The 18,364-nt window shown below is 40.9% G+C and overlaps 1 protein-coding gene across 1 annotated transcript; it reads left to right on the forward strand.

Annotated features, from left to right (window-relative positions):
- Positions 1-274: 274 nt before the first annotated feature.
- RRAGD (Ras related GTP binding D) lies at positions 275-10,216 on the forward strand. The gene is made up of 7 exons (XM_053461326.1): positions 275-524; positions 3,400-3,695; positions 6,144-6,343; positions 6,992-7,106; positions 7,953-8,095; positions 8,508-8,650; positions 9,338-10,216. Exons 1-7 carry the CDS (start codon positions 392-394, stop codon positions 9,493-9,495), a joined length of 1,188 nt encoding a protein of 395 aa, XP_053317301.1. The 5' UTR covers positions 275-391; the 3' UTR covers positions 9,496-10,216.
- The last annotated feature ends 8,148 nt before the right edge of the window (positions 10,217-18,364 follow it).

Below are 18,364 nucleotides of genomic sequence, written 5' to 3' on the forward strand. Positions count from 1 at the left end.
AATAAAATTTTGTAGAAAAGAAGTAAATGCAGTACATGTGTACCAGTCAGTTGACTGCAAATGCAGAGTTATTATGGATGAGGACTACATTTTAGGGTATTACTAGCACTGAAATGGTTACAATAATGAATCATGGACCAAGAAGCACACCTGTTGTATTTGGCTGTGTTGTGTGAGTGTGTGTGTGAGTGTGTGCGATGCCCCATAGACTGCACAGTAAACGGTTTCAGCAGCTCTGAGCCTGGTGTCAGGTGACTGGGTCACGCAGTCTCTCTCTGCATTCTGTTGGGGGTAGCTGCTGAGCTGCCCTGGGATCTGGAAAAGAACAGGAACAAGTGTGATTACGAAGCCCTGTGCAATAAACCGAAAGGGAGTTATACACTCGGAACGAATGAGTCTGTATGTGAAAAGCCGACAGGAGGAAGAGGAGGATGATGAAGAAGATGACGTGGTGAGGATCTCGGATTATGGAGATAGAGAATCCTTCACGGATGGGGACCCAGGGACTGAAGAAGACGAAGAAGGTACAGAAACCCGTGTGGTTTATATTCTTCTTTTCACATGGAAAGCAGATGCGTAGCTTAGATTGTGTGTCTTGTTGGTGGTGACAGAAAACAGAAAAATTCCCCCATCACCATTAATGCACACTTCCAGCCTCAGCAACTATGTAAGAAAGAAAGACTGCCGGATATATATTAGGTAAATCACCATGACCTCTGGAGCAGTAGGAGGCTGACATGTTTCTCATAAAGAGACCCAGGAATGTGCGATCGTGCAGCCTGCAAAGCGTCATAAATTGCTCTCTGGCTACAAGGGGCTGGTCTGGAGCTGTCAGCAGCAGCTGATACTCACTGCTAATGCCAAAGGGTGGGCGTGTAACTATGTCGGGGGGGGGGGATTGCCATAGGGTGTGTGTAACTGTGCGATGGGGTGTGTAACTATGCCATGGGGTGTGTAACTATGCCATAGGGTGGGCGTGTAACTATGCCATGGGGTGTGTAACTATGCCACAGGGTGGGTGTGTAACTATGACATGGGGTTGGCAGCTATTAATTTCTGACAAGGGATGCCTGATGCAGGATAAATAAAATCTGAAGTGATTAGATACCATTGAGTATTGACCATTTTCTTTTTACACTGTAGTTTACCATATTACTGGGCAACAGGTACCATTGGGATAAATGGGGGAAGTTATAACTTCTTCATCTAAATATATCGTAATCTGAGAATAATCTCTCAGATAAATGTTTTATATGTAAAAAAACGTGCCACCTATGTTACGTTAGCAATGGCGTGAAGTCATAGGGCACAGAACACTCTGTACCCTCTCCTGATTAATACAACAGGCTTCTCCCTGTCTCCGTCTCTGCTGGGTTGTCAGTATTACTATGCTGCACACATACTTTTTTGGTCTTGTGAAAAGTGGTAGCAGGTGTCTTGTTGCCCTGCAGTTTGAGAGAGCAGGTTCCTTATTTGTTATTCAGATGTATAGCACACACTGGTAATATTATTACCAGTAAATATGTATGACTTCAAGCAAACGATAGCAGGAAGGAGTCTTTTTGCCTTGAAGTATGAAAACAAAGCACATTATAACTTCATACCTCCCAAGTGTACTTCTTTAGGATAGTCCATCCTTAGAATGGAAATTGCCCTGTCCCCGTTTACTCCCTCTGATGTCCCTCTTTTCTAGAAGCTCAAAATGTTTGGCGAGTATGATAGTGTCAGTTCTTCATAGACGTTATGATAATGTGTATATCAAGAGCATTAAACGATATTCATAAATCTCCATTGTCATTGTCTTAGAGATTTAGATTAAAACGTTATGTCAGAATTGGCATATCTAATCAACTTCCTGTCCTGAAGTTATCCATTATCCTCATCTACACTTATCCGTTGTCCTCATCTACCCTTACAGGAGCTGCCTGGACCAATCATCAATGTTCAGCAACTTTAAAAAAGGAGATGAATAATAATGTTACTATTTATTGACTTCTATAGTGCCATCATATTCAGCATTATACAATGCAAAAAATGGACATAACAAGCAGTGCATCACAAAACAATTAACACTTACAGAAACAAAAGATGAGGAACATTTATTAAATGAATAATATCACTGGATATATGTACAGACTGACAGCATGAGTGAGGATAGGGAAGGTGAGGTGGCGGTATATGGGAAGAGAGTTGTTAACCTTGCAGTTGAAAGGCTTCATTAAATAAGTGGGTCTTAAGGGGCTATAGACAGTGCTATGCATCGAGTATCCTAAAATTAGAAAACATTTGATTATTACACGTAGGGTTTTAAAGTATGTGTTGGCAGATCCACTTTAAATGTCATGCCATGTGCCAGTTGGTAGCATCTGTGCTGTAGAAACACATAGTAACAGCCAAGTTTGATGTTTATGCAGGGCTGTCACACTGTTTCTGGAATGTAAAACTATATTAAACTACTTTCTGCTCGACCGTCCATTTGTTGAGTATTAATAGCGCACAGAAAATCAAAGCTCTGATCCTTCAGCAAAGCTTGTCTTGCTCAACATAGAAAACATTCCTAAGCATTGTAACTAGTATTTGATGAGTTCTGGGTGGAACTGATGTGTTTTTCATGACCTGTGGGGAAGTATTTACTTGTTTTAATTGTGTTCTCAATCCAGGAAAACAATGAACAATTAACTGCTTGGTTTAGAGCTAGATCAGCATGAGATCTGATAACGCTTTATGCTTCAAGGAGACCATAAGTTTATGAGTACCACATTAGCAACAAAAAACCCATCACTAATAGAGTAGATGTCACCAGTCTATAGTTGGACATATATACCGTATTTGCTTGATTATAAGACGACCGCCCAAAATTTCAATATTCATTTAGGAAAAAAAGAAAAAGCCTGAATATAAGAAAAAAAGTTTTACTAGTAAATATTAATTCACATGTAAACAATTTTTTCATATTTAATAGAAACTATGATTGAGAAAAATGCATTTTTTGTTTTTATTTCCTTTTATTTGCCAACCTGACCCCCAGTTATGCACATCTGCCCCCCAGATATGCCATATACCCCCTTATATGGGCATCTTAGACGACGACCTAGAATATAAGACAATGGTTATTTTTCAGAGCATTTGCTTATAATCGAGCAAATACGGTAATTTCCTACCAGATGAATATGTAGAATTGAAAATGTGAACAAGCCAGCCAAACATCTTCAAATTAAATTTTAAATTAATGTTGTATTGTGGTTTACGCCTCTTGTGCCTATCTAGCCACCTTGCGCATGAATTAATGTGACTTTTTTTTTTTTACAGGTTTTAAAGATTGTTAAAATTATAGATAATTAACATTCAAAGCTATTTGGATGCCTCATTAATAATACATTATTTATTTATTTATTTTAGTCTTAGACTTTACTGATCCATTCACTACAGAGGTGAAGCCAAGAATTCTTCTAATGGGATTACGGAGAAGTGGCAAGTCTTCAATTCAAAAAGTGGTGTTCCATAAAATGTCGCCCAATGAGACACTTTTTCTAGAAAGTACCAATAAAATCTGCAGAGAGGATGTATCCAACAGCTCATTCGTGAACTTTCAGATTTGGGATTTTCCTGGACAGATTGATTTTTTTGACCCAACATTTGACTATGAAATGATTTTCAGAGGAACAGGAGCACTGATATTTGTTATAGATTCGCAGGTAAAAGCCACTGTCCTGGGCTGGGCTGGGCAGGGCTGCTCCTAGGCACTTTCACTTCACAAAAATAGCACTTACAGGGGAACGGGGGAGATTTAGCAGGACAGAAATTTGTGGCAAAGGTGGCATTCTATGACAGTGTCACATTTAAAGCTCAGTGAATCCCATTCTACTTCCAATTTTTTCTATGGCAATGGCATGCCTATGTACTTTTTTACTCCTGTTAGCAATAGATGTGGCCAGGGCTAATGATATACAGTAGAACACACCGTAGCACACACCATATGCTCACACACACACTAAAACAAAAGCACAAATTATCTAGCAAACACTAACATACACACCGACTCTTACACTATACAGTATATATACACACACCAATCAGCCATAACATTATGACCACTGATCTTGTTATCATGGCACCTGTCAGTGGATGGGATATATCAGGCAGCAAGTAAACATTTTTTCCTCAAAGTTGATGTGTTAGAAGCAGAAAAAGGACAAAGAGTAAGGATCTAAGCAACCTCGACAAGGGCTAAATTGTGATGGCTAGACAACTGGGTCAGAGTATCTCCAAAACTGCAGCTCTTGTGGGGTGTTCCCAGTCTGCAGTGGTCAGTATCTATCAAAAGTGGTCCAAGGAAGGAAAGCAGGGCAACAAGGTCACGGGTGCCCAAGGCTCATTGATGCACGTGGGGACGAAGGCTGGCCCGTGTGGTCAAATCCAACAGAAGAGCTACTGTAGCTTAAATTGCTGAAAAATGTAATGCTGGTTCAGATTGAAAGGTGTCAGCACACACAGTGCATCACAGTTTATTGCATATGGGACTGTGTAGATCAGTCAGGGTGCCAATGCTGACCCCTGTCCACTGCTGAAAGCACCTAAATGAGCATAAGAACCGGACCATGAGCAGTAGAAGGTGGCTTGGTCTGATGAATCACATTTTCTTTTGCATCGCGTGGATGGCCGGGTGCAAGCCTGCGAAAGCAGTGTGATGCTTTGGGCACTGTTCGGCTGGGAAACCTTGGGTCCTGCCATTCATGTGAATATTACTTTAACACGTACCACCTACCTAAGCATTGTTGCAGATCATGTACATGGTATTCCTTGATGGCATTGGCCTCTTGTAGCAGGATAACACGCCCTACCACAAAGCAAAAATGGTTCAGAAACGGGTTGAGGAAGGTGTTGACTTGGCCGCCAAATTCCCCAGACCTAAACTCAATTGAGCATCTGTGGGATGTGCTGGACAAACAAGTCTGATCCATGGAGGCCCCACCTTACAACTTACAGGACTTAAAGGATCATCTGCTAACATCTTACTGCCAGATAACACAGCATATCTTCAGAGGTCTAGTGGAATCCATTCCTCGACAGGTCAGGGCTGTTGCGTTGGCAAAAGGAGGACCTGCACACTATTAGGAAGGTGGTCATAATGTAATAGTCGATCAGTACATTATATATATATATATATATATATATATATATATATATAATGTTAGAGTCTGTGTGTACATTATATATGCATATGCAATGTATTCTAACCCAACAGTACACATACATACATACACAAACACACACACTCTTTTCCCCCTTCACCTCTTACCTCCTGTCACTCATGCAGCTTGTTCTCAACTTTCATAACAAAAAATGCCAGGCAAGATGTAGAATTAGGACTCCCATGCACACTAACATACTTCCAAACATACAGTAACATACTTATTTCCCCTAACACACACAAAACCTAACTTTGTTTGCTGGGGGGGTTAGGCAGGCGGCAGCTCTTCTGCTTCCTTCACAGCACTCAGACTCAGCATGTTGGCACTGAGGAAGTGCGGTCTCTGTTACTTGTCTCTACAACTGCTGGGGCAGAACCCACTGGGTCCCAGTACACCAGTAAGAGACTTTTGGTCATATAGTATATTTTATACATTCCTTAAGAATTTGGACTTAAAGGAGGAACTACATTCCAACAAAAAATGTACTAGTACCTGCTAAGCATTCATACATCTATCAAACTTTTTTTGCTAATATTTGCGATCTTGTCACACCTTTCCATAAGAATTGCTCTTAAAATGATTTACGGTAGTTGAGTTGTCCGTAGGTCTTTTTTTCCTGCAATTGCGGGGGTTTCCAAGATAATGTGCTGCACACCCCCATCCAGAAGTGCCTACTAAAATTGTAAATCCTCTCAACCTTTTCTCCACTTCCATTGCTCGTTTTGTTTCTTCTGCTACCCCTTTAGCCTATATATCCTCATTTATTTCGATTTGGTTTTATGCACGACTATTTGACATGATACATTTGACTTTAAGTTCTACTTGGTAAAACCCTGTCCATTGCATTTTGCCTTAACAGAATTATGATTATATTCTTGAGGGCAATTATAAAAAAAGTATTACAAAAAAGTAAAATGTAATTCTATATGTGTTTCTTTCTGTGTTTTTCAGGATGATTACATGGAAGCCCTTGCTAGACTTCACCTAACTGTGACTAGTGCATATAAAGTGAACCCAGATATTAATTTTGAGGTATTTATCCATAAAGTGGATGGTCTGTCAGATGACCACAAAATTGAAACCCAAAGGGATATCCATCAGCGGGCTAATGATGATCTTGTGGATGCTGGACTGGAGAAAATCCATCTCAGGTAGGAGGCCATAAATCAATGTCAATTAATACTAACCTAAAATTATTTTGGACCCCAAAGAGTGGAGTAAGGCTTTCCTTTGAACACGTATTCACAATCTATATTAGCATTAAAATATATAACTGTGGTTTTAAATTTAGTGGAAAAAAAGCTTTTGCTTTCAGTGCTTAGGATTTTTCCCAAAAAAGTTACCACTGCTGGAAAATAAAAAAAAACGAACACAAAACTGCTACTGGCAAGTGTAGAAGGTGCTTGTTTTTTTTAATGTAGTTTTGTTTTTTTAGCATTTCTTTGCATGGCTCTCATTATAGAGCAGTGCAACTAGGGACCCCATTGGGTGTATATCCCAAGGATGTCCCATGTAAGTAGGGGGTACCTGTGATGATTTTACAGTGACATCACTATAGTCCCTATAAATATTTATTTTTTTCACATTTTAAATTTTTTATGCTCAATTAAGCATATTACAATACAACACCTCTCTATGGTATTTTCTATAGCTACCACTAGCAAGACCTCCCGCACTCCATGCTAGAAGGTAGAAGCAGGGGAAAAAAACAAGTAAATATATCTACAATTGTTTAGGTATTATTATTTTGTGCAGACTTAAAGTATATAAAACTAAAGTTACATATCATTTTGTTACAGCTTTTACCTCACCAGCATTTATGACCATTCAATCTTTGAAGCTTTCAGTAAAGTTGTACAGAAATTAATTCCACAGCTTCCAACATTAGAAAACCTGCTGAACATCTTTATTTCTGTAAGTAAATAGTGTTTTCTGGAAAGTAGCATGTTCCACAATGACTCATTTGAGTGGCCAAACAATGTTTAATTTGTTGAGTAACTAACACATCTACAATTGCTGCTATTGCTGACTTGTTGAAATAAACAGGAATACAAATGACAATGTATGTAGGTCAGCAGACAGTAAGCAAAGCTTAATAACTTGCCTAAGGGCCGGCCTAAGGGGTGTGCGACCTGTGCGGCCACACAGGGCGCCATGGCAACAGGGGCGCCTGCCCGGAACTTAAATTAAAACATCAGGTTTTTGTTTTTTTAACTTTATTTAACACGGAGGAGGTGAAATAAAGTTAAAACAAAAAACCGGTGTTTTAATTTAAGTCCCTGGCAGGGGCACCAAGCAGTCGCTCATGAAGTTTTCAGCAACCGCTCGGCGCCCCTCACTCTCCATGACGCCGTCGTGGTGCCGGCGTTTCATGCTGAGCGTCGGATTCTGGCGCTCAGCTGTGAAGCGCGCAGAGCGGGAAGACGGACGCCTCCCGCTCCCACCATAGGACTCTGGCAACAAGGTAAGTAAGGATAGGGAGAGGGGGTAGATAGTGAGAAGGGGCAGAGGTGGTAGATAGTGAGAAGTGGCAGAGGGGGGAGATTTTTTCTTTTTTTTTGGGATGGGGAGCACCAGAGGAGTAGTCTGCACAGGGCGCCAGAACACTTAAGGCCGGCTCTGACGTTATTGACCTGTGCCAGCAAGGGCTGTTGGCTGGGATATGAAGGCTTCATCTAACCTGTACTACAGCTAACCTGTCTGAGTTAGGGGATTGTATATCGGCATTATTTTTCAGTAACAGTAAATTTTCTCTTGTAGAATTCCGGTATAGAAAAGGCATTCCTGTTTGATGTAGTCAGTAAGATATACATTGCAACAGACAGCACTCCGGTGGACATGCAGACCTATGAGCTATGCTGTGATATGATTGATGTAGTTATTGATATCTCATGCATTTATGGGTAGGTGATACCAAGTTCATTCACTGTGAGGATGATGGATATTTGCAATAGGCTTCCAGCAGAAGTGGTGGATTTCACGCATAATACAAACATGAACATTAAACAATACTAAAATTCTAACAAGGTTTGAGGTTTTTATAGAAAGACTGCTGGACAGATGAGCTAAACTTTCTTGTGTGTCATCATATCCAGTGTTTCTACATCCGATTTTAGTAAGTACTTGACCACACGCATTTTGCATTGTGAAACATGTTTATTCTAGAAAACTGATTTGATTAATCACTCATTTGATGAAAATATAAGAACATATACGATTACAATGTAAATTGATTCTTAGATCTGAAACAGGTACAGCTGAACCCGCTTAGTAATGTATTGATTTTGCATTTATTTCCCTCTATTGTGTTTCCAGGCTGGATGGAGAGGGGACACCTTATGACAAAGAATCCCTGGCAATCATAAGGCTTAACAACACTACGGTTTTGTATCTGAAAGAGGTGACAAAATTCCTAGCTCTTGTGTGTTTTGTTCGAGAAGAGAGTTTTGAAAGGAAAGGTAATATTCATTCTTTTTTAAAAGTGCCCATCAGTATATCTGCACATGTACAGCCCCATCTTCGCACTAAACTCAACCAAAAAATACATATAATAGTATATGTGGTCTATAAAGAAAGGTTGCCCAAACTAGTCAAGCTAGACCTGTTAACAGAAGCAAATTGAAAGCTGTCTATACCTTTGATTGAGATTTAACTATAAGATATGAATGAGAGATTTCTGTTTTTAGACCAAATGTTAGTCCAGAATGACACCACTCTGGCAATAAACCATGTGAACATTTGTTTTAAACCGGTAACAGATAAAACTCTGAAAAGGCACTGCAATTTGACCTAGTCATAATCTGCATTCTGTGGCACTACATTTTGAGAGCTTAAGACAGCTCAGAGCATTAGAGATGAGCTCATAGAAGCTTGGTGATAAATCTGACTGCTTGAGAGTATTGAATCCCACGATACATTAACTATTCGCACCTAAAAAAAACACTTCATAAAGCCCCTGCATTTTTTATTATTTTTTTATTTGATTAATTCAAAATTATAGCAGAGTTAAGTAACATACTTAGTATTCATTTTCATTATCTTCTGGACATCTGTTGTACCAGTGGGAAACAAATTGTATGCTGCTTTAACAAACCATTATTTCCAAGAATTAAATTATTTCTCCCTTCCTCTTTTTTTTTGAATAGGATTAATTGACTACAATTTTCATTGCTTTCGCAAAGCTATTCAAGAAGTATTTGAAATCCGAGTTAAAGTACTGAGATCTCGAAAACATTTGAACCACATAAGGAGCAGAAGGTTGTCAGCTGTGAATGGTACATCAAGAACTCCTTCCCAGACCTAGAGAAGTACACAAACTGTTCGAAGCAGTGACAGTTACTTCAATGTTATTACATTACAAAAACTGTTGAAGTAATTCACACATTGGTGTGTTCAGGAGGCGCTGGCAAAAAACTGGTCGAGAGCTCACTTGGTCTCAGTAAATATTTATTTACTAGGCATAAAAAATAACAAAACTAGTACATATCAACAAAGTGGCTTTGATGTCTCTGACATGCCGAACGCTTACTGAGGCGCTTAATCATGAGCCAATGATGATTAGTCACAATGTGTGAAAAAGTTTCACAATGTGTAAAGTAAACACTTAAAGCAATGAATGTCATTACATAAAAAAAAACAAAGCATTGAATCTATTTTTCTGCCTTCCTGTTATATTGTTATGTTTTTACAAAATGTACATGTATTTTTCTTAGCATGCTAAAAAATACGCAGTGTTGTGTTATTTAAGTATACATATACAAAAAATATATGATTGACATTGTCATTTTTCAATCATAATTCACCTTTTTGGGCAATCACTTAAATCATTAAGCCAGTTTTTTTAATTATTAAAAAAAAGTTATTTCCAAACATTAACTACAGCATGAATACAGAAATGCATTTCACTAAACTGCAGTCTACTTTTCTTTTTACATTAAAAGTATTAGATTTTGTATAGTATTTTAAATCATTTCATTTTTGTAACAGTTGTGTTAAGTCTAAGATGATTAAAAAGAAGAGAAAAATTACATGACTGCAATGTTTTTTTAAAAATTACCTCTAGTAATTAATGCAGGGCCCAGGTGACTCTAGGATGTATTCACTAACCCGAGAATTTACAAGTGTGCTGAATGCTTCAGCTCACAGATATCATTATGCACTTATGAAGCAACAGTCCCAACGAGCTTCCCCTGCAAGAGGGGCCAAGTGGGCCTGCACAAAGTAGATATAGCTGGAGAGACTTTGTGGCTAGCAATAGTCAAGCCAGAGAAGATATTAATAAAGTGTACATGATAAGACTTGCTGCTGAGTGTATTTCAAGACACAATGTAGATAGCATACACAAGACATACAAGGAATACAGACATCAACAGCATAACCAAGTATATGCAAAAAATGCATACTAAAAACATAAAACACTCATCAGTAATTACTGTACTGTGACACAGCAGAACACCAATAGTCAAGTAAACATCGACACAGGCAACAGTTACTACAGTCCTAGGGGCAAAAAAAAATGCGAAGGTGCCAGGAATTAAACCTGGGGATGTTGTAGCTGGAATATAGAGGAACAGGAGGAAAAGGTTACAGCACCACGTCTTCGGTCCTCAACATTGCCTGTTTCTTTGTGCGTCTTCAAAAGAGCTTGGACAGAACATCTGGGAAAACCCTTGAAATTTCTGCCTGTGCGAGACCTTGCTGATTCACTATAAACACATACTAAATTGATAATCGTTATCTGTTTGGTATAATTGTTTTAAATCATACATCTAACTACAGTATATGGCTAAAAAATCCCTGGCTTTGCGCAAGTGTACCTAGAAGAATTGATGCTGTTTTGAAGGCAAAGGGTGGCCACACAAAATATTGATTTTGTGTTTTGTTAAATTATAAATATAAACTATTAACATGTTTCTTTTCAAAATCATTCTTACTTTACAGCATTTTTTCATACCTGCCAAAAACCTTTGGATAGCACTGTATGTAGGAAATGTTTTTATTTAATTTCTATAACCGGAAATGGCAGGAGGTTCTGGTATCTCACGATGCTGGAAAAGCTTTTAAAATAATAAATTGGGGATATATGAAAGAAACTTAACTTGCTATAGTTTTCCGGAAGAGTTTTTAGCACCAGTAAACATAATGTATTCAAATCCCTTTGAAATGTCTGGCGTCACCAACAAGCACTCACCACAGAGGTTCTTCAAATCTGAAACACCTAACAAGGGTTTGAGCCCCAAGCTAAGGGGACAGGAATTTAGACAATCCCAACAGTGAGGTGGCTCAAGTGTGGGAGGTAAAGTTTGGTACTGAGTGTATAGGCAAGGCACATATGGAGGCGGATACCTATGCAGGTAAACTGCAGAAGGAGTTTCTAGGTAGGTAACACAGGATTACAGAGGTTAATGCAGGATGGATGGTCAGACACAGGTTCACTAAACAGGTAGTCATACAAGCCAGGGGTCGGTTCATGGAGCAAGTAGTCAGACAAGCCAGGTACATTCCACAGATAGGGCAATACAGGAACAATAGCACTAGGCAGAAAAGTAGTCAGGTAAGACAAGGGTCAAAAACAGCAAAACATGATCTCTCTAACTCAGGAAACACAATAACACAACCACAAGGGAGTAACAGTATTGAGTAGTTCCAGATTTTTTAATCCGGCACCAGGCCAGCCCTGTTTTATGTTGCACATCATCTGAGCACCCGCAGTGTTCCCTTGCCGGTGTGAGTAGTAAATCTGATGGATATGACCAAATATTCACTACAATGTGATCATCAGATTAACAGGTGAACAGACAATTCATTTCCATGTTGGCGTGAAGATACTATGTTTCATATTTGGTGGGAATGTCCCCAACTTCAGCAGTTTGGGCTAACAAAAGCTTTGCAACAGTAGCGTACCTAGCGGGGGGCGGGGGGGTCGGTCCGCACCGGGTGCCGCTCATCAGGGGGGTGCCAACTTGCCGGCACCCGGCACCCCTCCAGAGACGGACAGTAATGTCCGCCGCTGGAGGAGCAGGCTCGCAAGAGAGCGGTATCGGAGGTCTTTAACAGACCTCCGGCTCCCTTGAGTGATTTTAAGCCGGTTCCCCTGAACCGGCTTAAAATCACTCAAGGGAGCCGGAGGTCTGTTAAAGACCTCCGATACTGCTCCCTTGCGATCCGCGCGGCAACTGCTGCTGTGCAGAGGGCACTGTGGGCGCGGCTTCAGCGCCGCCGGGATCTGACAACAAACCCCGGCGGCACTGAAGCCGCGCCCACAGTGCCCTCTGACCCGGAAGAAGACAGAAGAAGAGGAGCGAAGAGGAAGACTGCTGTACGAAGAAAATAGGTAGAAAAGAAGGTAGGAAATCATTCATTAAGACTGAGTGACAGTGAGAGTGGATTGGTATGTGTGGAATCTGTGGATTGATATGTGTGGATTGGTATATGTGTGGATTGGTATGTGTGGAATGTGTGGGTTGGTATGTGTGGAATGTGTGGATTGGTATGTGTGGAACCTGTGGATTGGTATGTGTGGATTGGTATTTGTGGAATCTGTGGATTGGTATGTGTGGTATGTGTGGAATCTGTGGATTGGTAAGTGTGGATTGGTAAGTGTGTGAGAGTGATGGGTGTTATGCTGTACCATTTCCAATGTCTTTTTCATTATAATTATGCTCTAAAGTACATCATAACTCCCATCACTCTATACTGTTCCGTACAGTGGCAGAGCTGGGAGACAGAGGCCTTGCACCCCCACCGCAGGGTGCTGGTCAGGTTCTATGTGGGCAATGTGGACGCTGGCTTTGGGGTGTGCAATCTGTGATCTATGCCTGTAATTTAGGGTGTTTTATCTATAACTTTAATGCTGAGTTTTTATGTGAATTCCAATTGATCAATACCTGCAAAGCTGGGTTTGTGTGTTAATGTGTTGGTCTGTATCTGCTATGCTATGTTTCTATACATTATTTATGTTTACCAGCAAATACAGGATTTGTATGTCTTATTCAGTTGATCAATACCTGGGATGCTGTTTCCATGTGTTGTTTATTTGATCTATACCTTCAGTGCTGAGTGATTTCCAGTTGATCTATACCTGCAATGCTGGGTTTGTGTGTTCTGTTGATTTATACCTGCAATGCTATGTTTCCATACATTATTTATGTATACCTGTAAATACAGGATATTTATGTCTTATTCAGTTACACGTGCTGTTTCCATGTGTTGTTTATTTGATCTACACCTCAACTACAGGGAGTAATTAAAAGAGAGTTGTGGTTTAGTGACGTAGGGGACAAATGGACTTTGGGGATGATTACGGGGAGAGGACCTCCCAATGTCACGGTGCAGTCAGAAGAAGGGAAGGCTGTACTGACTCTCACAGTCTTCCCCTGATCTGCAGTTGAGGGCAGTACAGCATAATCCCTATCACTATACATCGATCTAGACATTTACAATAATGCAGCATAACCCCTACCACTATATACTAAGCCAGACACTGAAGTGGTAGGCCTACACCACATCAATGGCTTTGTATATAGTGATATGGGTTATGCTGCATTATTGTAAATGTCAGGCTCAATGTATAGTGATATGGATTACGCTGCTCCACCGTCAATGTGTGCTCAGTATAAAGTGATAGGTGTTATCCTGTATCACCGGCATATGTGGGCCTCAGTATATAATAACAGTTATGTTGTACCACCGTCAGCGCGTGCCTCAGTATATAATGGAAACAGTTATGTTGTACTACTGTCAGCGCATGTTTCAGTATATAATGATAGCAGTTGTGCTGCACAACTGTCAATGTCTGCCTCAGTGTATAATGATAGTTATGTTGTACTACTATAAGTGTCTAGCTCAGTATATAAAGATAGCGGTTATGCTGTACCACCATCAATATCTGGCTCAGTTATAGTGATAGGTGTTATGCTGTTCCACTGTAGTATCTGGCTCAGTGTATAGTGATAGGAGTTATGCTGTTTCACTGTAATGTTTGCCTCAATATATAATGAAATTACTTAAGCTGCACCACCGTCAATGTCTGTCTCAGTATAGAGTGATAGGCATTATGATGTACCACCGTCACTGCCTGGCTCAGTATATAGTGATAGGCAGGCCCGGACTGGGACAAAAAATAGGCCCGGGCATTTAAGCCTGAGCAGCCCATATTTATTTATTTATTTATTGTTAAAGCCCACCCTTCATGTACCATCTTTGCGTTCACACAATTCATCCACACATTTATTCATTCATTCTCATACGCATTCACACTACCCCCTCTCATCATCTTATCTGCCCCTTCTCACTATGTTCCCCCTTTTCACTATGGTACAGCATAACACCTATCACTATATACTGAGGCACACATTGACAGTGGTACAGCGTAATCCCTTTCACTATACATTGAGCCAGACATTGACAATAGTGCAGCATAACACCAATCACTATATACTACGCCAAACATTGATGTGGTGTAGGCCTACCACTTCATTGTCTGGCTTAGTAGTAGGGATGCACCGAAACAAATTCTGGACTGAAACCGAAAATGCAGCATTTACCTGTCCGAAACCGAATATGACCTCCCCACACCATAAAAAAATCTAACACTTTTATTTAAAGTAAGTAACGCACCAAAATAGGACAAAACAATTAAAAAACAATATTATATGTATATATATATGATTGTTAACAGCAATCACATTCCTATCATGCCCAGGCATACCCAGATTCCAGGATGTACTCGCAGACTTGGCATGATAGGAGTATGATTGCCCTATCTACCCCTTCTCACTCCCTTCTGCCCCATCTACCCCTTCTCATTCCCTTCTCCCCTATCTACCCATTCTCACTCCCTTCTCCCTATCTACCCTCTTTCCCCCGTCTCACGCCCTTTTCCCTATCTACCCCCTCCTAACTATCTACCCTCTCCCTCTTTGAAGTTCACTTACCTTTCAGGAGTCCTGCGGTGGGGGTGCAAGGCCTCTGCCTCCCAGCTCTGCCACTGTATGGAACAGTATAGAGTGATGGGAGTTATGATGTACTTTTAGAGCAAAATTAGATCATGAAAAAGACATAGGAAATGGTACAGCATAACACCCATCACTCTCACACACTTACCAATCCACACATATATACCAATCCACACGTATACCAATCCACACGTATACCAATCCACACATATATACCAATCCACACGTATACCAATCCACACACATATACCAATCCACACACTTACCAATCCACACGTATACCAATCCACACGTATACCAATCCACACGTATGCCAATCCACACGTATGCCAATCCACACGTATACCAATCCACACGTATACCAATCCACACATACACCAATCCACACATATATACCAATCCACACATATATACCAATCCACACACATACCAATCCACACGTATACCAATCCACACGTATACCAATCCACACGTATGCCAATCCACACGTATACCAATCCACACGTATGCCAATCCACACGTATACCAATCCACACGTATGCCAATCCACACGTATACCAATCCACACGTATACCAATTCACACATATATACCAATCCACACATATATACCAATCCACACATATATACCAATCCACACGTATACCAATCCACACGTATACCAATCCACACGTATGCCAATCCACACGTATACCAATCCACACGTATACCAATCCACACATACACCAATCCACACATATATACCAATCCACACATATATACCAATCCACACACATACCAATCCACACGTATACCAATCCACATGTATACCAATCCACACGTATGCCAATCCACACGTATACCAATCCACACGTATGCCAATCCACACGTATACCAATCCACACGTATACCAATTCACACATATATACCAATCCACACATATATACCAATCCACACATACACCAATCCACACATATATACCAATCCACACACATACCAATCCACACGTATACCAATCCACACTTATACCAATCCACACGTATGCCAATCCACACGTATACCAATCCACACGTATGCCAATCCACACATATATACCAATCCACACATATATACCAATCCACACATATATACCAATCCATACATACACCAATCCACACATATATACCAATCCACACATATATACCAATCCATACATACACCAATCCACACTTATATACCAATCCACACATATATACTAATCCACTCTCACTGAATATTTTCCTACCTTTCCTCTTTTCTCCTTACAGCTCCTTTTCCTCCTCTTCGCTCCTCTTCTTCAGTTCTTCTGTCTTCTCTGTCTTCTTCTGGTTCAGAGGGCAACAGCTGCTGTGCGCCGGGGTTTGTTGTCAGATCCCGGCGCACAGCAGCTGTTGCCGTGCAGATCACAAGGGAGCGGTATCGGAGGTCTTTAACAGACCTCCGGCTCCCTTGAGTGATTTTAAGCCGGGTTGAACCTGCTCCTCCAGCGGCGGACATTACTGTCCGTCTCTGGAGGGGTGCCGGGTGCCGCAAGTTGGCACCCCCTGATGAGCGGCACCCGGTGCGGACTGCCCCCCGCCTCCTAGAGTGTGGCGCCCTGTGCGGTCGCACACCCCAAAGGCCGGTCCTGCTCTAAGGGGCCGGGAAGCCCCCACCAGGGCCGGCCTTAGGGGTCTGGGGCCGCACAGGGTTTAAATTAAAACATCGGGGTTTTTTTTTAAACTTTATTTAACATCCTCCATGTTAAATAAAGTTAAAAAAAACTTTATTTAACATGGAGGATGTTAAATAAAGTAAAAAAAACCCCGATGTTTTAATTTATACCCTGTGCGGCCGCAGACCCGTAAGGCCGGCCTTGGTGGGGACTTCCCGGCCCCTTAGAGTGGCGGACCCGGTAGGTAGGGTAGGGGCCTGGAGCTGCAGCTCCATCAGCCCCTAAGTCAATGCGGCCCTGCCGTGGCCCGGCCCACCGGGCAAATGCCCGGTGTGCCCGATGGCCAGTCCGGGCCTGGTGATAGGTGTCATGCTATACCACAGTCAGTGTCTGGTTCATATGGTATATATAATCATGAGTCGACATGGCAACACCACTATATATGCAAATGCTTAAATGAAAAGAGAACAATGTTATGGTGACTCCTGATTATAATATCAGATTTTTTTTTAGTTTATAGTGTCTTTAGCTGCTTAGCCAGTACTTAATTTGTAATGTTTGTCACTCATTTGTTAGGTCTTCTTAGAAACTTGTTGTGTTTGTTGTTTTTTTTTGGGGGGGTTATTAAAGAAAGCACTATTATATGTTCAGTAAATGTTATTTAAACCTATTTATTTTACTTATAAGTTAATTTATTTTTTCAGATTTCTTGTTGTTTACAGTTGACATACAGTTTACAAATTGGTGCAATAAATATTCTTGCCAACATAATTTTGTAGATGTCTTTACATTTGGGGGGGGGGGTGCCACTTACAGGATCCGCCCCGGGTGCCAAATACTCTAGGTACGCCCCTGCTTTGCAACCCCTATGAAGGTTTCTCCAGCTTTATTTTTGTTAGACATGCTTTCAGAAGGAATACATTTGTATGTAAGAAGGTTGGCCATGAGTATATCAATTGCATTAAAGTTGTTAATTGCCATAAACTGGAAATCAAAATCCCATTATCATTATCATAATATCATAATAATAAACAAGTGGCGGTGTTAATGCTAGAAAATGGTTGTCGCAGGGTATTGCAGCAGTTATATGTAATACTGACAACTGATACAACTTTTGCCCTGTATGTCTATCCATAATCACCTGGTTCGATCTCAATAAAAAAACCCACTGTTTTCACCCAATGAAAAGTATTTCTTCTGTCAGAATAATTACTTTTTCCTGCCCCCCCCAAGGTCCATCACTACAGACATTTAGCCCGGTCAAACTATCTGTCTCCCTTATTTTGGCCAGTAATACATAGCAGAGGTTGGGACTAGAGGACTGCATCGGGATGTGGGTCCAGCAGGACCCGTCAAAAAACTTGTAAGTGTGGGTGGCCAATGTATCTGTGGGTCCCAGTAATGCCTTCCTGTTGCTCGCACACAGCGTCTCTTCTCTGGTTGTGCCCAGGAACCCAGCGGAGTCACATGAATTTAGAACAAGAGAAGAGTTGTTGTGTGCGAGCAACGCAAAGGCAGCCTTGTAGGAGTGTGCGGCAAATCTGCAGTTCAGGTAAGGGAGCGGCCG

This window comes from Spea bombifrons, chromosome 3 (genome assembly GCF_027358695.1).
Source record: "Spea bombifrons isolate aSpeBom1 chromosome 3, aSpeBom1.2.pri, whole genome shotgun sequence".
In the NCBI taxonomy this organism is placed as follows: Eukaryota; Metazoa; Chordata; class Amphibia; order Anura; family Pelobatidae; genus Spea; species Spea bombifrons.

Bases quoted from the DNA above. Each gene is read 5' to 3' on its own strand.
- RRAGD (XM_053461326.1), top strand. From the start codon at position 392: ATGAGTCTGTATGTGAAAAGCCGACAGGAGGAAGAGGAGGATGATGAA. The intron at 525-3,399 runs GTACAGAAACCC...TATTTATTTTAG, and splicing joins GACTGAAGAAGACGAAGAAG to TCTTAGACTTTACTGATCCA. The intron at 8,651-9,337 runs GTAATATTCATT...TTTTTTGAATAG, and splicing joins AGAGAGTTTTGAAAGGAAAG to GATTAATTGACTACAATTTT.